Here is a 27,679-nt window from a genome sequence, read left to right as displayed (position 1 = left end):
ATTGACTGCACTGACGGTAGAACACACATAGATGTAAGACAACTGTACTGCATATATTAAAACAACTTTATTTTAGTAGCAACAATGCTGGTGAACATTTTGTTTTGTTATTGCTTTGAAATATCTGTGAAGTACACACACAATATCTGCCCATGGAGTGGGCTGCCTTACTCATATACCTTTATTACCTGAAGTAGGAGGAATAAAGAGCATTATGTGATCAATATTGGCCTGGAGACAGCCTTGGATAATACTATGAGTTAAACAATACAGTCTGAAGGCCATTAGTTTTGCATTCTACAGCTATTACTGTGTTACACTTGACTGCAGCAACCTTACCAAAGACGATCAATGCATACAGTTCTACTTCCTTGGTTATGACAACACAATCCTGCTGATTACCATTTTACTTACTGCTATTGGTATTGTTTATCGTTTATTGAACATTAGTTGGTATTGTTCATGTATTGCACAACAGCTGTAATTGCCCATTTATTGCACTACAGGTCTACTTGCCCATTTATTACACTACAGTTTTTCTTGTGTATACTTTATTGCAGTAAATGCTTTACTCTTTCTTGCTTATTGCGCTACAGTTAGCATACTAAATCCATACTTACCACGCTCATGGTGCAACCTGGCCACAGGCCTGGCATGGGACTCCTCATTATGAGCCCTCTCAGCTGCAGCTGCTGGGAGAGAAGCACACCATTATGCATACCAGTTTTGTAGATATTCAACTTGCATTTTGGTAAGACAGAGGAAGGCATATTTACATATTTGTGAGGAATTCCTATCTCTAGCTTCTTGGACCCAGGTATCCAAGGTTCCTCTCTTTCTCCTTTTCAGGTCGTCATAATGGTAATGACACTGTTCACCTGAGTGGGGGATACAAGTAACACTGGGGAGTTCCCTGGCCAAACGGTCCCAGGCCTCTGCCTTCCACTTCAAGCCCTGGAATCCATCCTGCATTAGCCAGGGTGCATGGTTTTGTACCAGGAGCCCAACCATGACCCTGGACTCCTGAATAGCCCCAGAAGCGCACACCTTCACCAACACCGCCTGCCATACCAACAGTTGATTGAACTTAGTTGAATGATGCAGAATTCCTGCCTATTGGGCTTACTATAGGCTGGTTTCCCAACCTTACACATCATCGCGCAATAGTCAAAAAATTGCAGCGTTGCTTAGAACCACGCAAACCAACTAAGCAGTGCTGGACAGCACGAAAACTCACAGAACTGTGGTTTTAGTAAAGCTTAGCACTGTGCAAACATTGGTATCCATTAACATGTTTATGCACTGCTTAGCTTGAATGAGCAGTGCTTAGCTGAACACAGCAGTGCCAGATTTCACAATACTTTTATTAAGTTATAGAAAAATACTACATTAATTTACAGACATATTCTGCCTGCTATGGACTTAAACCCAGCACCTACTACACACAAGGCCATAACTCAACCCATGTAGCTAGGTGGATGTTATAAAAACTGGTATACCTTCACATATACTACTATGCTCCCTGTTAGCATTGCTGAGCACTGCACCATGCAAACACAGTTAAACACACCTATAAATAAATAATTAGTTACATCTGGTTTTTATTTTTAGGTGTCTGTCAGGTGTCTGCTATGAATGTATAAGCTCTGCTTGGCTCTGCTGCGCTCTGCACTGTGCCTCGCAAACGGGAATTAAAAATAAAAGAAAAACAAATATAATAAAATTTAATTATGATAACTAATTACATCCAGTTTCTATTTTTAGATGTCTGGCAGGTGTCAGCTGTGTATATGTGAGTTCAGCTTAGCATTGCTGCACTCCGTGCCATGCAGTGCAAACTTGAAGAAAAAAAATTAAAAAAATAAATAAAAGATCATAAAAATGACATATTATACATTTGAAACACTTCACAACATTACAACAGTGGTGGGGAGCATTACACGGAGCCTCACACTCATCTGCAACCATGGGTAGGCACTACACCACTCCCTATACCGATTCAATATCCCTGTTCCTCAGTTGTCCCTCAGCAGCACGCCATCATTAATATGCATGGCACACTGCTGAGAGGGAACTGTGACCGTGTACATGGATGCATTCCGTGTAGGCTCAACACAGTGCCTACATGGATTTTATTAAATCCTGGGGCATATGTATTAGTTTAGTTCTAGAAATTTTCAACGTAACTGGGGACAGAATGCTATGAAGGAACAAATGGCATCGTTGAGGAATATGAACACAACTCTTGATTTATCGTTATCTTTATGTGGTGGTGTACATTAACACAAAGTAAATATAAGGTGAAAGTCATTGCAGTTGTAATGCACAACCATTTCTCACAGTAAACAAATGAGATGTTCCTTGGCTTTCCATTTCCCTAGCACAGGCAGTAAATGTGCCTGCAGGAAGAGATTTCTCTTGAGGCAAACAAACTTGTTCATCATTTCTTTGTCATCCTGTGAACCTGCCAGGGGACAAATATAGAAATATGAAGGACTGAGAACTGTAGAGTCTGGTAGCAGTCAGAGATCTAATTATATCACTGTAACAAAGCAAAGTTTTGTCAGTGTGGCCCACACTCAAGAAGCACTGGGCTATTCCTGATGGCCATATTATAACATTTCCCAAATGGGCAGGTGGTGGCTTACTGACTGGTGCACATTGTTTCAGGATGGGAGAACTGCATTGGTAGTGTGTGCCTTAGTTCAAAGAGGTAGCAGGGTAGTGCTGTTAAGGATTTTTTGTAAGTTACATTATTTTGGAAGCAATAGAAATAAATGTGCATGTAAAGGAACAGTCAAAGAAATGGTTTGTTCCACTGTACTCCCTCAGATTCTGACAAATATGGATAGACAGTTTCCTACAGTTTCTCCTGCCAGTCTCTTTGATATGGGCATCATGAGACAGTGTAGCAACTGCCTTATGTACATGGACAGTCATCTGCTATTACCACCTAGGACCACAATTTGTGAGAGATGCAATTACATAAAGAAGATCGTCTATGCTGTCTCCCTCACAAGTCAGTATATCTGGCACTGAGAAGGTTGTCAACACAACCACTGTACATCAAACACCACCCACTCCTACACAGCACACACACCCACATATGTGGAGGTCCTCAACCAAAACATACCCAAACAAAGGAGACCTCCGAGGCAAAAATTACATGGAATCTCCACAGCCCTCCACACCACATACCACGGATAGTCCACACACCTGTGTCTCATAGCCACTAAGCCTTAACCAGAAACCCAACATATTAGTCACAGAAGACTCCATTGTGAGACACACAGATGTGCCTCTCAGCAGGCTGGATAAGGAGAAAGTCACGGTTAGTTGTCTTTCGGGGCCAGAATCAGCCATATCATATATACACTCAAGTCTCTCAACAACAGGTACTGTTATGACTCTGTCATAGTCCATGTTGGGGTGAATGACTTGCGATGTACCTTCCTGGACTATATGAAGGAGACATGATTGAGCTTGCTGAATATGTGTCCCAGGCAGGTATGTCCCTAGCCTTAAGCAGCATTCTGCTGTCACCCAGAATGATGCCTCAATGCAAACAGAAAATGATTGACTTTAACAATAGGCTTAGTTTCTGGTGTCATTCCAAGGGGATCCAGTGCCTGACAGCCTGGGAAGATACGATCGAAAGATCACAATGCTTTGCCAGAGATGGCCTGTATCTGTCTCACTTGGGCTTCAGGCTTCTGGCAAAGGCTCTTGCCTCTCCCATAGTGCCTTTTTTAGGAAAAGTGATGAGGTTAAAACTACGAACATAAACATTTCAACAAAATGCAAATTAAAGGTGCTGCTAAACGCTATGAGCCTAAACATGAAACTGCACTCATTGCAAGCATTCTTAACCCTGTAAAATGCTGACATCTGCACAGTTACAGATACCTGGTTCAAAGCTGCGGAGAGCACCCCAGCATCACCTAGTTACTCATTCTATCATACATTCAGACCCCAAACTGTGGGCAGCAAAGCCAAAGGAGGTGGAGTTTCAATATATATATATTAAAGACACACACACACCTCCAGGCTGGTCAAACAGTATGATGTACAGGAGACACTCCAGGTGCAGTTAACCATTGACAAGACCCCTATTCAAATCATAGCTAGCTACTGGTTCTCAAATCTGAGTCAAGATGCCAAGTCCGCCTAGCTGGACCTCTTTGAATCTGACAAGATTCAACCCTTTACCCTGATCCTGGGTGACTTAGGTTCATAGGTTGGTACTGGGCTATCTGCCTGAAGGCATATATTAGTCCAGCCACGTTGTGCGGTATTCACCACCCCTTTAGTAGTTCCCTAGACCCTTGTACTAGCAGCTAGTATCCTTGGCCCCTATCTAGTTGTGCTGTTGGTGTGATCCCTAGTGTGAACTTTCTGTTACCCATCCACTCATCAAGGTTCCTCTTGAAGAGTGATAGTGAGGGGCTTTGTCTTATGTAGATCGGGACCCTGTTCCATAGTAAGGGAAGTCTCTGCGAAGGGATTCTATCCCTCCAGCATGTTCTATTCATTGTTGTGTTGAGGTTTATATCCCTAGAGTGTGCAGCTCGAGTAGATTTGGTTTTGCTAAGATGGAGCATGTTCAACAATTCTGGGTTGGACATGGCTCTGTACGTTAGACAGAGATCGCCTCTGAGAAAGCAGTATGCAACAGAGAACAGTCTTAGCTTTTTCAATCGTGCTGCATAGGGCAACTGTTTGAGGCCAGTAATCCTCTTGGTTAGGTACCTCTGTGGTCTCTCCAGCTGCTGGAGATGTCTAGCCAGGTACATTCCACTTGGTGCATTGCACTCAATAATGGGTCTGATTAGGGAAGAGTAGAGGGGCACCATTACATCCTTAGATCTTGATGCGAACCCTTTTGTGATCAGATGGGTTACATAGAAGGATTTTCTAACCACTTTGGCAACATGGTTATCAAAGGAAAGCTGACTATCTACTTGGGTCCCTAGATCCCTTCTTTCATCTTCAGATTTCAGGGAATTACCTCCTATGTTGTAGTTTGCGGGTACTCTGTTTTTTCCAAAGGGGATTACTACGCATTTTTTTGCATTTAGCTTGAGACCATGGCTTTGACACCATGCATTAGTCTCATTTAGGCCCTTCTGGAGGATCTCCATGTCGGCCGGAGACTCTATTATAGCACCCAGTTTGCAGTCGTTCGCAAACTTAGTCAGCCACAGCCCTTCCCTGCTTGCCTGTACTTCTGAGAAGTATATGCCAAACAGGAGGGGCCCCAGGACGGAGCCCTGAGGCACACCATTCGTTACTGGTCTGGATTCGGACATGGATCCCGCTACTCTTACTTTATGGGATCTGTCTGAGAGGCAGTTTGCGATCCATCTTGTGACGTAAGGGTTTATGCCCAGGCTGGTGAGCTTATCAATAATATCTGAATGGAGAATGGTGTCAAATGCTTTAGCAAGGTCAAGGTAAGCCATGTGTACCTCCTTTCCCTTATACATAGCCTGAGTAACTGTCTCAAAGAAATCCACCAGGTTCAGGAGGCATGATCTGCCCTTGATGAAGCCGAACTGTGTGGGTTCCAGCGACTGGAGATTCCCAATCTCTCCATTTATTAGTTCCATAATGATTCGCTCCATAGCCTTACAGATCAGACTAGTCAGGCTTATTGGTCGGTAGTTCCCAGGGTCAGTTGTGGCCCCACCCTTGTGTAGCGGGACCACCATTGCCGTGCGCCATTCTATGGGCACATATCCTGTGGAGAGGCTGATACTGAACAGGGTATTAAGATGTGGGGTTAATTCCTTTTGGAGCTTGCGTATGACACAGCCTGGGACACCATCTGGTCCCATGGAGGCAGTGTTTTTAGCTTTAGATAGAGCCTTGTTAACCAATGTATCAGTAATAATTGGACTTACACAATCCCCTGGAATGGTAATAGGCCCTGTAGGTGGGGGGGGGAATTTGCACTGAACCTGTCAGCCAAGATGTTGGCAATGTCAGAAGGGTCAGTGTATTTTGTTCCATTTTGTACTAGCTCAGAACAGACCTGAGTGTTGCCATTTAGGTTTTTGACATAGCCATAGAAGGCCTTATGGTTATCCTTGGCAACTTTCTTTTCAAAATTAGCTTTAGTTGACTTGATGAGGGCCCTCAATAACTTTAACTACCCAAACATAGATTGGAAGAACTACTCTTACCAGAACACAAATGCCCATAGATTCTTCGATTTTGTCAATGCAAATGCCTTGGAACAGCTAGTCAATATCCCCACAAGAGGTGATAGTAACTTGGACTTGATATTGCCAACATCAGTAACCACTGCAGCACCCCTACAGTATCATCCTCACTGGTGAAATCCGACTATAAAGCAGTCACTTTCAAAGTCACCATCTCCTCCAACCCCCCCTCTAGCTAGTGTCAAACAAAAAAACCTCCATAGCTGACTACAGCCTCCTGAGGAATGCTATGAACAGCTTTACAGCCCCCTCCCCCTCGGTAGGAACTGACACCAATTTCTAAAACTACACCTAAGCACTATACGAGCATTTATATAGATGCATGGAATCAGGAATACCCAAAAGGACTAAACTATCATCTGCAAGGAAGAGTAAACCTGTCTGGTGGACACCTGCAATAAATAAACGGTATAACAAAAGGAAAAAAATTGCTGTCCAGGATCAAGAAGGAGCGGGTGCCCAATTGGGAGCAATCTCTCCGTAGTCTGAACACGCAAATAAGAACACCAGTGAAATCCTCCAAAGCAAATGTTGAGTACAAATTGGCCACATCTACTAGAGACAATCATAAGGCCTTCTTCACATATGTCCGCAACCTCAAAGGAAACACCCAGATCTGTTCAGAATTGGTGGTCAAGGATACAACATATACAAATGCCACAGATATAGCAATCTTGCTGGCTGACAGATTCAGTGAAAACGTCACCCCTCTGTCCCCCCATCAGTAAATCAGGACATCCTCAGTACCTGCACCCTTCCCATTATATCTAGAGAACAGGTCATCGCTGCTCTCTCAAAGGCAAAAATTACAGCCTCCATGGGATCCACTAACATCCCAGGCTGCATCTTACATGAACTCAGGCAGGAACTTGCAACAGCATTAGGTGCCTTATTCAATCAAAGCCTGAGTACCGGCTTTGTCACAGCTGAGGGGAGGACAGCCACTGTCATCCCTTTGCAAAAAGGTGGGAGCATCCACCAATCCAGGAAATTATAGACTCATCAACCTAACTAGCCTGATCTGCAAGGCCATAGAATGGATTATCGTGGGCCTCATTAACAAGGACATTGGCAACCTCCAAACATTCAATCCCACACAGGTTGGCTTCTTCAAGGGGAGGTCATGTCTGTTAAATGTGGTTGACTTCTTTGAGACAGTCACCAAAGCCATGGATGAGGGGATGACAGTGCACACCACCTACCTTGATCTGGCCAAAGCCTTCAACACTATTATGCACTTGGGAATAATAGATCAACTCTCTCAACTAGGCATCAATCCGTACATTACCAGATGGGTAGCAAACTGGTTCACTGATAGTACCCACCTAGTCAAAATAGGAGAAGCCACCTCTAGCAGTGGACCTATAATGAGCAGCGTACCACAGGGATTGGTCTTGGGAGCCTCTGTTATTTGGGATTTACTTTTCTGAGGTGCAGGCCAAAACCAGTGGGCTATGGCTGACCAAGTTTGCAGATGATAGAAGCTGAGCACTGCCATCAATTTCCCTAGTGATGCGGACATCCTCCAAGAGGGTCTCATCCAAACAAATGACTGGTGCCAGAAACATGGCCGTAAGCTGAATACCAAAAAATGCATCATCATCCCCTTTGGGGAGAGTGACCTCCCCACAAATTATCTCATTAATAACAACGTCCTAAACACGCAATCAGTCGTGAGGGATTTGGGCACTCAGGTTGATAGCAACCTGACTTTTGACCACCATGTTGCTTCCATTGTAGGGAAAGCTTTCTACATGGCCATTCTCATACATAAGGGTATCTCATCCAGGCACAAGGATGTCATAACATCCTTGTATTCTTCTCTTATAAGGCCCTTACAAAACACATGCAGCAGCTGGAGAGACCACAGAGATTCCTCACCAGAAGAATCCAGGGCCTCAAACATCTACCATACACAGATAGGCTAAAAGCCCTATCCCTCTTCTCAGTTTCATACAGACTCCTCAGAGGTGACCTCTGTCTGGCAGACAAGACGGTCTCAGACCCTGTTTGATGGGACTGCTGCATATGCGCAAGTCAAGCTCCACTTGAGTAACCCACACACATGACCTCAACCTGGTCTGTGACATCAGTAGGACTTGTTGGTGGGACAGATTTGTGTCCCAGAGACTCCCCCATCTGTGGAAAAGACTCCCTCTCCACATCAAGCAGAGTACCTCTTTACCACTTTTTAATTCCAACTTGGAGAACTGTATTATGGAAACAGAAAATACACCCCTGGGATTACACCTGTGTCCCTGCTGGACAGGGGCATTGGGTGCTGACTTGTCTAAATATGGGCTAAACTCTTGGCTAGGCTTATAAGGGCCTCAGGGCCAATAGCCTAGTAACTTCTTATGTGTTTGGCTGACTGTTGCGACTTATGTGAAGCTTCGCTGCAATATTCCACCATCCCCCACCCCCTTATTTTTTATCTGCAGAAACCACCTTTGAATCTCTGAGTAGACCTGCATTTTACTATGTGCCTTAGTAGTGTTTTCCAGGACCACCACCCTGTCGCTAATAGTTACTAATATCATTTAGTCTGTGTCATACATGACCCCTCTAATTCTTGCTCTTCAGTTCTTTACCACATATGTACCCCTTGTCAATTTGCTGCACCTTTCTCTTCTATCCTCCTGAGTATATTTTCCACTGGTCCAAGTCTTTCCTTGTACTGCACACCCCCAACCATTCTGTTTATTGTTCACTGAACACTATTAACCAATATTGTGTCTCTCTTTCAGTATGTTTCCAAAACTGAGCCCATTATTTTTTTCAGATGAAATGCAATCCAGCACTGTATCCTTATCCACCATACCTCAAGATAGTGCGCTCCAGCATGGAGTCCATAGCCCCGGGTAGTGCAGTCTAACATGGAATCCATACCACCAAATAAAGTACTCCAGCACAGAGTCCATACCCCCAAATAACATATTCCAGCACGGAGTCCATACCCCCAAATAATGTAGTCCAACACGGAGTCCATTCCCCCAAATAACATACTCCAAAACAAAGTCCAGCAGTTTTCAGCATGGAGTCCATACCCCCAGGTTAGCTCTCTCCAGCATGGAGTCCATGCCCCTAGGGTAGCACTTTCCAGCACAAAGTCCATACCATCAGAGCAGTGCACTCCAGCACATAGTCCATACTCTCGTATAGTTATTTCCCCCTTCTGCAATTTTGACAGCCATTCCACTGCCCCACTTTCTTCGCTGAGTCTGCCAACATGCTAGTCATCTCTGATCCAATGTCCAAATTTAAGCTGTTGCAAGCAAGAAATTTAACACATCCTGGTGGGGTCAGTGTTGTTTCTCTTGTTAGCTTTGAAGTTATTCTTATGACCTACCCTGGTTTCCCCTTTCTGTCCCTGTGGTTATGTCTGAAGGGCAGGTGTGCAATGGATTCATGCAGTGTATTGCTCCACCTCCTTGGCAGCTCAGCCAAGACCCAGCCCCCTTCCTATCTTTGGACCACACCTCCCAGCAGAGATGCCCCTAGCCTCCAGTAAGGATCATCTCCAGAGACATCCACAGGACTGCACCCCAGAGATGGTAACACTGATCCCTTGGTGCCACTCAGTCAGTCAGTCAATCCACTTATCAAACCTGGGTCAGCTGGGCTGTAGTCAGGGCTTTATTCCTGTACTCCACCAAAACAAATCCATACACACAAATAGTGTACTCCTGCATTGATTTCATACCCCCAGATAGTATACTCTAGCACTGTGTCCATACCCTAGATAGTGCATTCCTACACTGAGTTCTCATATTTCAGAGCATGCTTCAATATGTGGAGAATTCACATACATCCTTAACTTTCTCTTCTTTCTTCTTCTGTAATGCCAGTAGCAAGACAAAACCAGAAGGTTTTGTTTGTTTTTGACAATTTTCTTTGCACTATAAATGTGCATGCTGTTGCCTGTTTGTAGTTTTCTTTATTTAGTTACATCCCCCTCATCTTTCACATGGATCTAGGTCAGTTGATCGGAAAAATACATTGTCGAAAACCATATGGTCGACAATGCAGTCAATCGAAAAACTGGCATAAATCCACGCAACAACGGCTAACAATACAAACTGTGTTTTTGCTGGTGGGCAAGCCCCCCCTACACAACCACTCTGATAATTATATATACCAACTCCAAGACTGTACTACAGTACAGAAAAGGGGTAAATTCCCTGATCCCTACTCTACCGTTGTCTGTCAGAATGGTTCAACAAACTAAATTGTCAACCATATGGGTTTTGACAATCCGCTCCTTTGAACAATTGATATGGACCCTTTCATACTATTTTAATTTCCAAATGCACCTCTTCCAGTGCACTCTGCTGTTACTTGCCTGTCGTATATACCAGCCTTCCCCTTAGCCTGAACATATATCTGTTTGGATCAGACTTTATGGAGTACATCAGATAACGTTTTCCATTCTGCTGATGTGCAGTGCACTGCTGAATGTATAGATTCATTGAGGTCGCTGGAGCCAGTATCTTGGAACTGAAAACTGTCATTTGCCTAACCTGTGGGTTCTCCCATTTTTATGGCACTGGAGAATACAGATGTGCAGTAATATCACCCATGTGACACATTTGCTTCTGAATACTGATATTGGGCACAGCTTTACTAATATCGACTGACAAAAAACTGTTCCTCATTTGTGCAACTTTTAGAAATTTCTGCATCTTCAAAAAGTGGCTTTGCTCCCACACCCCACTAACTTATTTATATATATATATATATATATATATATATATATATATATATAGCACCACCAGGTCACAAAAAAGTTGACCAAATGTAAATCAACATTTTATATTTTGACTGTTGGTAGGGTGGCTGCTAGGCTCGCTACATGGCTGTCCAGGGAAGAAGAATAAGAATGAAGTAAGGACTGCGCGGACAGTGGATAGATCTTATTCTCTTGGGTTAGGTCGTAGCATCATTTCTGGCTCATCTTCAGGTGAAATAAAGAGGCAGCTTTGCTTTTTCATACACAAATAATAAATAAATAATAGATGCCTCTGTTAGCAGAAACAGGTCACATCTGTCACTACAAAGAGCACTCAACTTATAAGAGCAGGCAAACCTTTTCATATAGTAAATGTTCATTAGCTTTTTTCTCCCATCTTAAAGCATGCTTCTGACTTTATATATACTGCCAAAATATTTGTCAACTGTGTCTAGAAAATGTAGGGAGGCTGTGAACCCTTTCCATTTGAGGCACACATCTCTTTGCTGTCTTTTCATGCCACAGATGGTTTCCTTCATTGAATGTTGGAGAATTTATGGCTGTGATGTTGTGTATGACATGTAAGGGTGGCCACGGTGGTACAGCGGTTAGTGTTGCTGCCTCACAGCAAGAGGTTCTCTGGTTCAATCCTCGGCTGGGGTGCCTTCTGTGTGGAGTCTGCATGTCCTCCCTGTGGTCGCATGGGTTTCCTCTGACATCCCAAAGACATGCTGTAAGTGGATTGGACACACTAAATTGGCTCTAGCTGTGAGTGCATGTATGTGCCTTCTGTGGAGGTTGGGAACTGGGCTGCCAACTTGATGCTGTAAAACTCCACTGCCAATCATGAGCGGACAGGTGATCCGCTGTGGTGACCCCTAACCAGGAAAAGCCGAAAGAAGAAAAAAAATGTTGTGTATAACATGTGGATGTTACACACAGGCATATTTCTACTCCTCATCAAAAGCTAACTCAGATACAGTTTGGTTTGTGTCTCCATATTAATATACAACACAAACTGCTGCTCATTTGTTGGAAAACTGTGCTTAAGTATTTGACTGGGAGTGTCTGGAAGTGGTAAATAAACAGTGTCATTACTTACAGGAACGTGATGTGTGGTTTTGTGTGACAAGGCCAAAATATACTGTCTGAAAACAAAGTAGCTGACAAAAAAAAAAAGGGGAGTTCTTCTTTTCTTCTAAGACAGAACGACCTCAAAATTTATATAGGGAACTGCAGTGAGCATAATGCACCCTGCATGGGAGCTTTTATCCCCACAGAAAATCAAATTCAGATTTTTGGCTTAGTGTTTCAGCCACTAGTGTATTTTAGCCATGTTATTTATATACACTAATGTTCTTGTTCCTTTGAGAAGGATTCTGTAAAATAACCTACATAGCTTCAGACCAGATTTTGACACTGTTGGTGCATTGTTTGTGTCAAATTGACTGCATGCTTATTTAAAGATAGTATTCATAACAGAGTCATTCTGCCATGAAAGAGATGCATTAGAGATGAAACAACATTTGCTTAATCCTACTGTCTGTCTACACATATGGATCTTACGTATATGTACATATCTTACTCTCTTTGGATCTCATCATATGTAAACATATTTTTATGTCATCCTACCTCATAAGCCTGTGTAGGTGCTCCATAGCTGTAATATGAACAGGTGCACTGAGTGGGCATTAGTGTCAGTGCATCCACCATAAGTTGTGAGTTTGACGGAAGCGTGACACATTAATAGTTTATTCCATTTTCACTGTTAAAGCAGATATCCTTCAATATCTCTGTTGCAGTATTCTTTACATAAGGAGTCTCCTGCCAAGGATAGCCCAACATCCGGCCAGTATACTAGAGCCTTATTTTGTAGGTGAAATATGTCACATGTTTGCTCCCCAAATAGGGCATAAAGGCAACGTATGGATGTAAACACTCAGAACTTCTTTGCTGCTAGTCGGAATGCCATTGTGAAACATGGGTCTGAATGCCTTTCTGCCATGCTGGCTAGCAAGCCATCTTCAGATAAGTGCCCTGTTGTGGTTTCTTCTCTACCTTTTTTCTTTATTGTTTTGTACTTGTGTTCATATCATCCAAAAAACCAAAATGTCAGTGTGCGAGACAAGTTCCCCATAAAGACCATCATGATCAGTGTCTTTTTTGCTTAGGTGCTTCCCATGACCATACACAGTGCTCCTTCTGTCAAGTGTTTGTCCCCTATGACCCTTCATAATCACTTATCTTCTTTATCAATAAAACTTGAGAACCAATGACATAAGTTGTTGGCCCAGAGTGCTATGGTGGAATCTTCCCATCCCGAGGGTCAGCCATCTGCTAAGAAGAAGGCCAAAAAGCCTAGGCCTGATCTGTTTGCTGTTCAGCCTCCTCCAAACATCTATCTAGAGGTCACTAAAGGCCTTGAAGACCGTCTGGTGCTTGCCTCAGATTCCCCTGCTACAACCCCATTGGAGGCTGGCATGGATCCAAATTCTTGCAGATCCTCAAAGGCTTTCCCAATGTTCATTCTGGATGTTGAAGGGAACCTTGGCAGATTATTTCTAAGGGGCTGAGGGGATTCCTCAGATTTTTGTAAAGAAAGTGATTGCAACTACGATTATCAAATCTCGCCAAGGGTCTGAATCACTGAGAGTCTTTCAGGTGGCTGTCTGCTTAAGAAAAAAAAATACCTCTGTTGTTAAAGGTTTCCAACATGAATGGCTGGACTTTACTCCGGGTCTATTCATTGCTTTATTAGCTTCTAAGCCTCCTCAAGGGGTGTCTGTTTCTGCTCCTCCCTGGTCTTCCACCCCTGTTAGGAGGCTTAGGGAACGGGATTCCTCAGACGAGGACTTGGAGGCTAGGGAGGAATCTCTAGCTTACTCCTTTCACATTCCTTACCCTCTAGACTGTGGCTCTGAGGAAGAGGATTCTTTGAGCCCAGAGTGTGCTTGGGAAGAATTATCCTTTGGGGATACTATTGTTTGTATGATGGATTAGTTCAAATGGGATTGCCCCCATGTCTCTGACATTCAAAAAAAATGATATTCAGCTTTTACAGATGGAGTTCCATCTACTGTTTCTCCTGTTTTGAGAGCTCTTTTTGACACTTTTTTGCTACCTTGGTGGCTTCTGACTCGCAACCCAAAGCTCCTAAGAAAACTGCCAGGTTCTGAAAGCTGTCTGAGGATTGCAAATTTTTGTATAAGTGCCTTTCTGTTGATCCTTCTGTGGTTTCAGTTCCCCTGACAAGCCTTCTGAGCTCTTGCCCTCTACTAAGGTCCTTCCTTCAAATAAAGATTGTCAAGAGGTTGGGTAAAAAGTGTATACTGCTGCCACCTTGCCTTTTATGGATATTAATTATCAAAACTACATGACCAGGTATGTTTTTGGCCCTTCTTTCTCAGGTAGCTTCAGTGGTCTCTGACCTTCCCGATGGGAAGCTTCAGCTCTTTTCCTCCTTGTGTCTACTTCCTAGGTCATCCATCACTCCAGAATAAACAGCTACGTTGCTGCTGATGCCCCTTCTAGGGCTGCTGCTTTTGATTCTGTGATGAACTGTTATTCTTGGCTATGTCTACGGGCTTTACCTGATGATATTAAAGCCAAGCTTTTGGATACTCCTCTGGATAATAATTTTTTTTGGGACAGCAGATACTGACCTGTTTAAGTCCCTTCTGGATAAGGGTAAGGCCTTATAGGAAATCAAACATATTTTTGTCTCTTCTTCCCCCAAATTACAGAGGAATTACCCTTCTAAGTCTGCTTTTGTCTGTAGACAGGCTCACCCACCTCTAAAGAGTAAGAAGGGATTTTAAGCATATTCCTCCTGTTAAATGCACTCAGACTACTTCATCTCAAAAGTCTTCCTTTCAGGACAAGCCTGCTTTCAGTTGGCATTTGGCTTCCTTCCTCTTCCCTTCAACCAGTTACCTCCTGTCTCTAGTCTTTCTCTGTCCCTTCCAAGTTGGTATCAGATCACCTAGGACTCCTGGGTGCTATCTAGAATATGTCAATGTTTTTTTTTTGTGGTTTGGAATCCCCCCCCCCCCCGCCCTTCATGGGTATTCCACAGCTTGCTTGGGAATATTTTCCTCATTTTCCAGAGGTTTTGCAGTCCTTTTGTATCAGGCCACTATTCAGCTTGTTCCACCCTCCTAATTGAGAAAGGGTTTTTACTTCAGAATGTTTTTGGCTCCTTGAAAGGAGGGTAACTGGAGACCCATTCTGGATCTTTTGATGCTCAACACCTTTCTCAAAGACCCTTCTTTCCAAATGCTGTCTCACCAGATTTTGTTTCATCCTGTTCATCCCCAAGTCTTCTTTGTTCCGTGGACCTCAAGGGTGCTTACCTGCACATCCCCATTCAGTTTCTGATTAGGAAATTTTTACTTTTCCTCTGTTTCTTCCTCTCATTTTCAGTTCTCTGCTTTGTCATTTGGCCTTTCTACTGTTCCCAAGGGTATTCACCAAATACATCAACTTTGCCTTTTGCTTTGCAAACTTCGAAAGATACATATTTTCCCCTAACTGGACAACCTAGTAATTCATGGTCCCTCTCTCAGCAATCTGTTGTGGGATCTCCACTTTACCACTTTACTTTTGCAAAGTCTGAGGTTCAAGATAATCCTCAAGAAATCTGTTCTGACACCCTCCAAGGATCATATTTTACTGGGGTGCTGGCTTCAGACTCTTCCCATGTTGGCTTCTCGTTTTGCTCAAAAGGTTTTGTTTCTGACAGCCTTTTTCCAGTCTTTCCTTCCTCTGTCCTCTCTTAGAGCCAGGAAGTTTCTCCGGGTTCTAGGGTTTATGGCCTCCATTCTTCCCATGCTTCCTCTTGCCAGGCTCCATAGGAGTAAGCGGCAGTGATACCTCAGATGAGTGTGGCTTCAGCATTGTCACCCTCTGGACGCCCCTGTTCCCCTTCTTCCTTGTCTCAAACTCAAGTTTCAGTGGTGGGTTCAACAACTCTCTCTCAATCCAGTGCCTCACTTCCAGACTCCAATTCCATCTCAGGAATTGTACACAGATACCTCAGACTGGGATGGGGGGGGGCTTCTTGTGGTCCTCTAAAGGTCCACAGTTTCTAGCCTCCTCATCAGAGGTCAGATCATATCAACATAACAGAGATGAGAGTTCTATTTATGGCTCTGCAAGTTTTTCATCCCCTTTTCTACCCTGGCCCCCTCAAACTTTTCATGGACAATACCACTCTCAACATCAAAAAGTGTGGGGGGGGTATCTTCATTGCAGATTAGCTCTTCTGGCACATACTCTAGTTATCCATTATCAAGTGACTCTTACTTTAGTGCAGAATCTAGTGGCAGATTCATTGAACGGGTCCAGCACACACGCGCACGAATGGATGCTTCACAGAGATTTGTTTCTGCACATAGTGCTTTTGGTGGATATTCCTCAGTAGATATTTTTGCCTCCCCTCTGAACAACTTTGTCTTTTCAGTTCCAGAGTACCAAGCCATCTGGTTTGCAAAGTGAATGCTCTGTCATTTCATTGGGTGTGAATGCTTTTATATACCTTTTCCCCCTTCCTCTGTTGCCTCAAGTTCTACACAAAATCAGGCAAGACTCTCACAAAAACTTCCAGGTAACTCCCTTTATGCCCAGATAACATTGGTTCTCCCTTCTTTATAACTTGGTCAGGAGCCATCACCACAAATACCCTCACTGTGTGAATCTTCTTACACAAGACAAGAGATGTCTTATCCATATCCACCTATCACCTCTTAAAATGACACTATGAGTGATAGTGTTTTGATTCCTTTTCAGAACTTCCTTTCTAGGGATGTGCTTCAGGTTTTGTAGGAGGCCAGGAAACCCACTACCAGAAAATCATAGCTGTTCAAATGGAAGACATTTTCTGTCTGGTGCCTCTCTCACCGTCAGGATTCCCTATTGGTGGGGGTCCCTCTGGTTATCTCTTATTTGTGTGATCTGCTCCATGCTGGGTTGGTATATTCTCCAGTTAGAGCTCACCTTTCAGCAAGTTCTGCTTGTCTGACCTTAAACCTTCCTTTGGCCTCTAGTGTTGAGGTCAGGGAATTTTTTAAAGGTGTCCTTCATATCAGGCCTCCCAGAAAGCCTAGTCCACCTTCTTGGGACCTCAGTTTTGTACTTGAGAAATTAACTCAGGTTTCTTTTATACCTACTAGTTCAGCTTCCTTTCAACATTGTATTTCAAAGACTGTTTTTCTGTTACACCTTACTTCAGCCATGAGAGAGTCTGAACTTCAGGGTCTCATAGCTATTCCTTCTGTTTTAGTTTTTCACATAGACAGGGTGTCTCTTCAGACTAATCCTTCTTTTATGCCCAAGGTAGTTAATGGGTTGTCCCTGAATCAGGATATTTACCTGTTTCCTTTTTTCCTTTTCCACAGTCTGCTAGTGAGAAGGTCCTTCATACTTTGGATCTGCACGGACATCTTGGATATTATTTGAATAAAACAAAGGCGATTTGTAAGTGTGAGCACCTTTTTTTGTTTTTTTAATGCCAAAACATTGGAAATGGCTGTTTCTGAGCAAATTATCTGATTCTGGATTTCTAAGGTCATTTCTTTCTGTTATTCGTTTCACTGCATGTGCCTTTCTTCCTATGTAAAGGCACATTCTACAAGGGTGGTTGCCTTCTCTGGTACCTTGTTCAAGGCTTTGGATGCCAATTCTATCATTGATCCTGCTACTTGGTCCGCTGTTCATTCAATTTCAGTAAACATTATAAACTGGATATTGTTTATATGTTAGAGCAGGTTTTGCCAGAGATATTTTGCATGGGTTTGTCGAGGGAGCTGTTATGTGACTTCCTCCTCTCGGCTTTCTTCTTCATTGTTGTACTCTCCCTTATATAAAGAATACTGCAGAAATGATATGAAAAGATGTAGTACAGTTGTGCAGTGTCTTACCGTAACAGTAGATGTTCTTCTTTCCCCTGTTGCAGTATTCAGTCCGTCCCTCCTTCTCCCTCTTTCCTAGTTCTTGTCCCTCTGCTTTTTTTGTCCTCCTGGCCGAGGGGCCCTTGTTTCTTCTTTCTTTCTGTCCCATTATCCTTCTGGATGTACATGATCTCCTTTATCCCTGAAGGTATTATTTTCCTCCTGGGCAATTCAGTTCTGAATGTCTGCTCCCGTACGTCACCTGTATTTCCTAAATCTTACATGGGGAGCATATATGTGACAAACAGTGCTTATAAAATCTAAAGGCTCTAGTATACTGGTTGGACATTGGGCTATCCTTGGCAGGAGATCCATTACATAAAGAATACAGCAACAGTAGAGAGAAGGACATCTACTGATATGGTAAGATTTTGCACAACTGTAATTTATAAACAGAGGGCACTGTTGCATGACAATTAAGTTGCTGGAATGCAGGACTGTCTTAGTCCTGAGATTGACTCCATCAGTTCTTTCATACTATTGCGACTCTCAACAAGTGACATTGTTCCCTGGGCTTCCATGTCATCCCTGCAAAAAATGTCTTTGATCTCATTGGGCCTACCAGCTTACTGAGTTTATAGTCTAATGCCACTTGCTGGGAACTGGCAATGTGACGTTGAGGATAAATACTACAGACAAAGCTAATGTAAAGGTCAGCTGGAGGGATGTGTATAAATGAAAACGGGTACAGCAATCTGACTTCTCTTTATGCCATAAACAAGAAAGATTTAGTACAGTAATGTGATGCCTGAGTACTTTAACAGGGATATCTACTGAATCCTGAAGCGTTTCAGACCAAGGAAATCATGGTTTCAAACCAGTCGCCAGAGAAATGTTGGTGCTTCACAAAACATAAGTGCTACAAAAAAAATGAACACAGAAAAGTTATTCATGTGAAACTAAACTTTGTGGTGGCAATGATTTCAAAACTCATTTGTGAAATACAGTCCTTATTTTGTGTGGCAGTTTTAAAAAAATATTTCTAGTCAGCTGTATCTGGTAGGCTTAACTGGTAGAGCCATCCATATTTTAAGCAGTAAAATTGTTCTTCTGATTATTAACTTTAAGGTGATGTCCAACAGGTCATCTCTGTACACTTTCTTTTGTACATATCTGCAGAAATGTGGACATATGTGTATAATTTTTTTAAATATTTGCAAATAAGCTTACTATCTTTCAGACTGCAGCAGGTGAATGCCAAGTATTTATAGCAGCTTTGTTCATTTCATGCTTGATATTAAATGATACTATATATTAGAGAACGGACAAACTGTACATCAGCACCCTGATTGGAGAGTGAACATTCTCCAGCAGGGTATTAATGTACAAGTAATGGGTAAACTGTACATCAGCACCCTGATTGGACAGCGAACATTCTCCAGCAGGGTATTAATGTACAAGTAATGGGCAAACTGTACATCAGCACCCTGATTGGAGAGCGAACATTCTCCAGCAGGGTATTAATGTACAAGTAATGGGCAAATTGTACATTAGCACCCTGATTGGAGAGCGAACATTCTCCAGCAGGGTATTAATGTACAAGTAATGGGCAAACTGTACATCAGCACCCTGATTGGACAGCGAACATTCTCCAGCAGGATATTAATGTACAAGTAATGGGCAAACTGTACATAAGCACCCTGATTGGAGAGCGAACATTCTCCAGCAGGGTATTAATGTACAAGTAATGGGCAAACTGTACATCAGCACCCTGACTGGACAGCGAACATTCTCCAGCAGGGTATTAATGTACAAGTAATGGGCAAACTGTACATCAGCACCCTGATTGGAGAGCGAACATTCTCCTGCAGGGTATTAATGTACAAGTAATGGGCAGACTGTACATCAGCACCCTGATTGGAGAGTGAACATTCTACAGCAGGGTATTAATGTACAAGTAATGGGCAAACTGTACATCAGCACCCTGATTGGAGAGCGAACATTCTCCAGCAGGGTATTAATGTACAAGTAATGCCCACTGAAAAACAAGTCTTCCGCTTCACGCCAACATATCAAGCTGCTGTGGAGCCTGGAATGAAAAAAAAAAACTAAGGGCTGCCATTACTTTACATTTGCTAAGCAGTGCTTTTGCTGTTTAGTGAGTGTAAAAAAATAAACAGAAAAAAGTGTGTGTGTGTGTGTGTGTGTGTGTGTGTGTGTGTGTGTGTGTGTGTGTGTGTGTGTGTGTGTGTGTGTGTGTGTATGTGCATGAGTGTGTTTATGTTTCTGTCTGCATATGTGAGTGACTGCCTGTATGAAAGCAGAAGAGACTGTGTGAGAGAGATCGAGAGAGAGAGCATGGTCTTGTGTAAGTGAATATGTGTGTGAAAGCAGGGGAGACTGTGTGTGTGTGTGTGTGTGTGTGTGTGTGTGTGTGTGTGTGTGTGTGTGTGTGTGTGTGTGTGTGTGTGTGAGTGAGTGAGACGGACAGATCAAGGCAGAGAGAGTGAAAGCGATCTTGTATGAGTGAATGTGTGTATGAAAGCAGAAGAGACTGTGTGAGAGAGATCGAGAGAGAGAGCGCGATCTTGTGTGAGTGAGTGTGTGTACGAAAGCAGAGGAGACTGTGTGTGTGTGTATGTGTGTGTGTGTGTGTGTGTGTGTCTGTGAGAGACAAACAGAGCAAGAGAGAGTGAAAGCGATCTTGTATGAGTGAATGTGTGTATGAAAGCAGAAGAGACTGTGTGTGTGAAAGATCAAGAGAGTGAGAGCGATCTTGTGGGAGTGGATGCATGTATAAAGCAGAGGTGACGGTGTGCATGAGCGACAGAGAGAGAGAGTTTTGAGCGATCTTGTGAGAGTGAATGCATGCATGAAAGCAGAGGAGACTGTGTGTGAGATCGAGAAAGAGAGAGGTTTTGTCTGCATAGCTCTCAACTGTCCAAATTTTTGGAAATTGTCCAGATTTTTACCTTATATTTCTTATCAATGTCACATCAAATGTGTGGTTTTCAGAAGTTTTGTGACAAATCAGTGAAGAGTGAATTCACTAAATAATTACATGCATTTGAGTTTCAGGCTTTATATCTTTCAGAAAATGCATTGTAATACACAACCTTCTATTCTAGCAACTTTCTAAGTTTATAAGAGCAACATTTAAAATTTGTCCCTATTTTTGGGGCTTTGTCTCCCCATTGGTTTTGGCTTTGTCTAGATTTTTTGTGCTAAGAGGTTGAGAGTTATGCTTATGTGAGTGAATGCGAGTATGAAACCAGAAGAGATTGTGTATGAGAGAGAGAGAGATTGAGCGAGAGAGAGAGAGAATGGACTCCGTGAAATTGTGAAATTGTTAATTTTTAATTACTTGTCAATTTTTTTAAGTACTGTATTTTTTTTTTTAATATATTTTTGATGTAAAATGCCTCCTCCAACACCATTAACACATACTACAGAAAGTTTGAAACATTAAGCCAAGGAACTATTTTACATCAATTATGTATACACACACACACACACACACACACACACACACACACATATATATATATATATATATATATGTGTGTGTGTGTGCGCATATATATATATATATATATATATATATATATATATATATATATAAAAATAATATAGTACTTAAAAAAATAATAAGTAAGTGAAAGACAGCAGTTTTACATAAGTAAGTGAAAGACAGCAGTTTTACAAAGACCCCATTCTCTAAGTGGAATAATGCCCTCCAGGGTGTAGAGGGGCATTATTGTTTATGTAATGACATTTTATACAGACTTGAGATATCGCTAATATCAATACTTATATGTGCTACTATAAATAATCAAACAGGACTGACTGAGAATTGTGTAAAAAAAAAAAAAAAAAAAAAACACAAGACACTTGTAAGTTCAACTAGAAATGGAAGTAGGACACTCCTGGAGAAGGTGTTTGCAGCCTGAAGAAATGTCAGCTTTCCAGACAGGGCTGTTTACAGGACAGGCTGCTTCAATTTTGATTTTTATCTTTCTGTTTTATTTTAATAGAGGTCACATAGAGAAACATAAACATACAACGTGTTTCACCTAGAGAAGTACAGACACCTTTGAGTAGACTGTGTGGCTTTTTTCTGAAAGTACACAAAGCCCACGATGATCCTTGTAGTCACAGGACTCGCAAGGAGTTTTAGCTTCGTGATGTAGTTTATCTAGGGCACAAAGAGTTAAACTGTTGTAAAGTTTTCATTTAACTGTAAAAGCAGTCTTGAAAACCAGAATGCAAATTGTATTTTGACCCATTTTGTACCTTGTATTAAAGGAAGCACAAACATCATACCATGGCTATTTAAGATTTCTATATATCCAAGCATGTGGGGTAGAATATGTTGCTCCATATCTATACAGTAACTAGTTTGATGCAGATATTTTGTTCGATGATTGGTGTTTTTTTCTGGGCTTACTGTTTCCCTACCCCTGTTTATATGAGCCCATGTCTCATACACCCAGAACTTTGACCATGGAATAATCTGGAAAATTTCAGAAAAGCTAAGACAAGTGGAAGGCAGAGCACATAAATGTCTTACCTCACTGCACTCTTTTTCCTTCTACCATCAGTCCTAGCTGGAGGGGCAGGTACTGGTTTTCGACATCTTATTGCTCTTCAACAAGGAAAGAAAAAGAGATGGAATGCTGTATCTGGGACTCCTGATATTGATTCATCTACCCCCTCATGCTATGAAAACTTGTTGAACCACGGTTTTGTGCACTTATACCGTGAGTCTTCTTTAGTGTCACGGATAGGGGAATACATTGGTTTTGCATTAGTTTCAGTATATTTACCAATGCTTTCTAACAGTTTGTAATTTCTTCCTTTTTGCAGAAACTTGTCCCAAGAATGTACTGCAGAACATGAGGATATCCAAGCACAGCTGTTATCCAAGGACCAGTTTATCCGATGCCTACAGGAACAGCTGAAAGATGCAGTCTATTCCTATGAGGAATCAAGGGAAGAGGTGAGTCGCTGCATGTTCCACAAGCAATGCTGGGATTAATAATGTGCAATAAGGGCGGAGCATATTATGGTATGTTCCAGGAAGAGTGCTTACTAAAATGAAAATTAATGTTGTAAATATCTGCTTACAAAAGTACGTTATGAGAATTGAAAAAACTGGGCAGAATTTTGTGCAAAATGTTTAGCACTGCAAGGATCTAATATATTGTAGAAAATGCCATTTGTTTTTCATTTTTGTTTATTACATGTTTAGGTTGTCCAGATATTTCATAGTTTGATGACTTACCTGCCACTGCTTTCTCGCTTCAGTGAGTTTGGGACAGTTTTTGGACGCTAGTTGGACCAGGCTTCATTTGGTGTAATAACCAGATTATGATGGAGATCTGATTTTTTTTGGGGGGGGGGGGGGGTTGGGAAGGGTCTCTGGGCACAGTCATGCCCTGAACGTATAGTTTCATAGGATTATACTAAGCCAGCAGTATGCCAGTCATTGTAGGCTTAGCCAAAAATGGCATAAAAGTAGAATCTTTAAATGTGAGCTAATAGCTCAGGTGATGATGGCAGATGACAGAATTCGTTTTGGAGATCTAGATAGAATATTATTAGGTTGGGTTATGGTTTAGAGAAGGGAAATGGGGAAAAGCATAACAAAATGCATGGAGAGAGAATAGAGATGAAAAAGAACGGAAATGTGATAGTGTTTAGTTTGGCATAGTTAAACATTTGTAGCCAGGGACTACTGAAGTGAACCCCTTCATTCATTTAAAGTTGGAATGCTGCCAGAGTTTTACACTGTCTAATATCTGTGGAGTGCTTATTCTATAAGCAAGGACAATGTGGGGTGATGAATTTATCCCTGAATTGGGAACTACTGATGTTTGGATGTAAAACTAGATCTTTGGAACACGTGTTAACTGAGGAGTTTTTTTTAATAGAAGAAAAGGAGATTGCAGAGAGCAGGAACTGACAATTTGGAATGCAAGGCAGAGATCACCTTAAAGGCTATGTGCTGTAGCAGATAAGGGCAGGGACTTTTGGTCTAGCCAAATCAGACATTTCTTTAAACCTTGGATTCCTTTGGCTATAAAATGCTGGTTTCTTTCTTGTTGGGAGAGCTGTTTTGATCTGTAAATTCCATTTGTAGCACTGAATTTTATGATGGGGTGGAAAAGGGCTGAGTAAAGGGAAATTGTGATAAATGGGATGAGAGAGGTAATATTTTCTAACATATTGGGAGATACGCTGATTTAAGGACAGCTTTCCACCTATGAAAGTTCCTAACTCCCTTTTCATGGTGTCAGTCTTAAGGTGAGTTGCCTTTATGTGGTACTGTGCAGGAACACTAGTTTTAACAAAGGTGACCCTAATCCATCTGTTTGCATTTAGTGAAATCATAAAAGCACTCGCTGTTAGTGTGATCAAGGCTTTCTTCAAGCATTAGTGAGTCTCAAAGGCAATTTAAGATTATCCTAGCTAGCAGTTATCTGCAGATTTAGTTATCTAAAGGCTATTAACATGTGTCTGTACTTCAGAGGAACAGACTGTAAAGCAGAGCGGGCCTAGCACAGAACCTTGTGGAATGCCACTAGTTATATTTTATTTGGAGAGGGAATCATTCATTCCAGATTGACTGTTCTGTTTGATTTCCAGTTAATAATCCATTGAACTTTGTAGGGGCTGATGTTAGTTTGGTTAGCTTACTTATGATGTCAGAATGGGGAATGTTATGAAATCCTTTGGTTAAGTCCAAATAAGCACTGCGGATCAGAAGTCCTTCATGTAGAGCTCTGGTGACGTTTTTGAAAAAGTTAACAAGACTAAAAAGGCACAGCCTACCCTTAGTAAAGCTGAACTGTGAAGGAGCTAGAGTCTGCAGGTCTTATTGATTAGTTCTGCATTAAACTGTTCCTTTACAAACGAGGGTCATGAGACTTAACAGCCTATAGTTATCTGGCTCAGTGGAAGGACTGTCCTTATGTAGGAAGATGACACTTTGTTCTCTCCATTCTCCATTCTTAAAGTGCATATTCTTTGGAAGGATTATGATTCAAGATATTTTAGATATGTTTAGCTAATGATGCTTTAAGCGCTAATTTGCCAACTGTGTTATTGCTTTCAGTGCCATTTTTTTCTCTCTCCTTTAGAACACAACCTTTTTTTTATGTTACCAAAAAAAGGTAAATTGCAGGTACTTTGGGTTTGTAATTACACCACTCACTGAAACAAGTGGCTTTCTGATTGGCTGTTTTCCTATAGCTTTATATTGCTGTGTTTTGCATGCTATTTCATTACATCTGGCGGATCCGCACTGAGCTGTGCAGCTTTGTTACTGTGAGACCTGCTTTTCTGGATTTGACCTGAAACCAGTCCCCATGAGAACAAGGAACTGTATTTTTCTATGTCCGCTACCATGTATTTTTTTATTTATTTTTATTTAAAGTTTGTTGACTGGGTAGGAGGACTGGTCCAAAGACCATTTTTAGCTATGACCTGGATGCCAAGGCAGTGCACAATATATGAAGATCGTGGTTGGTCTGCAATATAATTGAGCAACAGTGTAGAAATAACTGACTATTTGCTACATTTGTTACACAATTACATCAATGTAATGTGAGTTCCAAAAGCATGCCTGTGAATATACTCAGAAGTAGAATGAGCGTTTACAATACAATTGCCTTACAATACACTAATGGCTAGGGTAGCTCAATTTGGGATGTACAATTTTGTAACCTTGACATGTGAAGTAATAAACAGCAGTGTTCATTCCATATGTACAGTGGTCTTTAGTAGATGTATGTATATATCTATATAAACTTGGTTTTCATTGCATTGCTAGCAGCTTATATTTGTTAGAAATAAGGCTTGCATATCAGTGACTATAGTAGATATAATTGGTTAGCATGTGTCCATAAAATAGGAGCAATTTGTGGCTTTATTTTAGGAATTCTAAGAGTTCTTTCTGAATTCTATATATTGTGCGATTTGTCTTAGCTCAGTAAGTAGCTGACTGCATTTAGCTGGGATGATTTTACTGAAACACTTTTCTCCAATTGCCGCTAAATTGCATTACTGGTTAGTATGCTAGGACATTTTCAATTTCATTGGGATTACTTGTCCTTGTTTATCTTGTGAGAAAATGTGAAATGCAGGTTTTCTGGGTGCCTGGTCATATCGGGCATTGAAACCAGGGTTTTTTTCTGTTTGGCTGTTAGCGTTTTCTTTTTTCCAGCCATATATTGCTGTGTTTTGCACACTGTAGCACTCTAGTTGGTGGAGCTGTCTGGGCTACATAGGAGGGGACACACTACACTCCATCAGTGTAAGCAGTTGTTTTAAAAATGTGGTTATTGCCTCTGTAGTCCATTAACTATCCTCCATTAAATTAAACTGAAGGTTTCCTCAGAACTGCACACTTGCTCTGTTTTTATCGTAGTATAGCAGGGAGAATATCTTCCTGAAATAAGTAGTAACCGCTCTTCCTACTTGCATAGAGAAATACCAGATTGCTCTCTCTCCTTCTTTTATAGTGTAGTGATAGCATTCTTCTCATCAAAGCTTAGCAGCACAGGGTGAAGTCTTGCTGCAACAAGTTGGGCCCAGGGTAAAGCAAACAATCCTCTACAAATCTCTGCAAATCCCAAATCATTAGTAACCCTACTGCTAGGTGAATGGTTAAATGCAGAAGAACACATCATATTACATTAGGCAAGTTACTTCTAGATGTACAGTTCAAGTCATAAAAATCCTATCTTATTAATATCTAGTAATGATATATATATATGTATATTTATATATATATATATATATATATACATATATACATATATATATATATATATATAGTATATATACACATATACAGTAGGATCTTAAGGCCTGCAGCAAGATAGGCCTCTATCTTTCTTACTGTATACTTGCTATTGTATACTAAATGTTAGAGGCCATTGAGGCCATAGTCTGCCATTCTGGCATCTGTTGTTTGCCTTTTAATTCCACGCACCCTGTGGCAGTGCACAAACTGACTCATATTTACTGATGACCACCACTTACTCCTACCACACACTGAATCTACATGTCAAAGATGTAGATACTAAATCTGGAAGCTAATTCTCATCAAAACATATTTTAATCAGCAGATTGTTAGAAGTCACATTCACCTCATACCAGCATGACATTTATCAAACAAGAAACCTTAAGTACTTAAGATATCTAAGCCTCAGAGTCCTCCGAGATATCAGTCTGGCACTCATATTCCTGAGAGACAGACCACTAGCTGTACATTTAATACCATTCAATACTAACCCCATAAAGAGGTGTCACCTAACTGGCTGCTAAAACCCTTAAGGCTACTTGGGTTGAACAATAGCACAAAAGTAAAAAGAGCCAGCAAACAGTGACCAAATACAATAAAAATTATATTTTGAAATACATGAACAACAAACAGCAAACAGACCGGTTTCGGCTGGAAACAATTTACACAGCCTTCTTCAGTGTATAAAGGACAATCAAATCAAAGCTGTTTAAGTAGTATAAGATCAGACCTCATTGGTGGATACTCATAAATATTCATTTAATCCAGGAGGAAACAAACCCCCAAGTTTAATAATCCATTTAGTTTCTTTCCCATTCAATACTGTATGCCACCCTGTTTTATTGGAACGATTACCATGTACCATATCAATAATGGTAAACATAAACTTGGCCGTAGAATGTGCCATATGGTGTTTGTATAGAGCATGAATATTTATGAGTATCTACCAATGAGGTCTGATCTTATACTACTTAAACAGCTTTGATTTGATTGTCCTTTATACACTGAAGAAGGCTGTGTAAATTGTTTC

The 27,679-nt window shown here is 41.5% G+C and overlaps 1 protein-coding gene across 1 annotated transcript in view; it reads left to right on the top strand.

Moving 5' to 3' along the window:
* PMFBP1 (polyamine modulated factor 1 binding protein 1) overlaps positions 1-27,679 on the top strand; it is a 3,624,986-nt gene that overhangs the window by 1,109,303 nt on the left and 2,488,004 nt on the right. The window contains exon 6 of the mRNA XM_044081904.1: positions 22,707-22,839. Within this exon, the coding sequence (XP_043937839.1) occupies positions 22,707-22,839 (133 nt within the window). The remainder of the gene's footprint in view (positions 1-22,706; positions 22,840-27,679) is intronic.

The sequence above is a fragment of the Protopterus annectens genome, chromosome 8.part1, assembly GCF_019279795.1.
Source record: "Protopterus annectens isolate FY-2018-M chromosome 8.part1, PAN1.0, whole genome shotgun sequence".
NCBI classification, from domain to species: domain Eukaryota; kingdom Metazoa; phylum Chordata; order Ceratodontiformes; family Protopteridae; genus Protopterus; species Protopterus annectens.
Note: the sequence above shows the minus strand (reverse complement) of the source record. Positions and strands in the feature narration are given on the sequence as shown.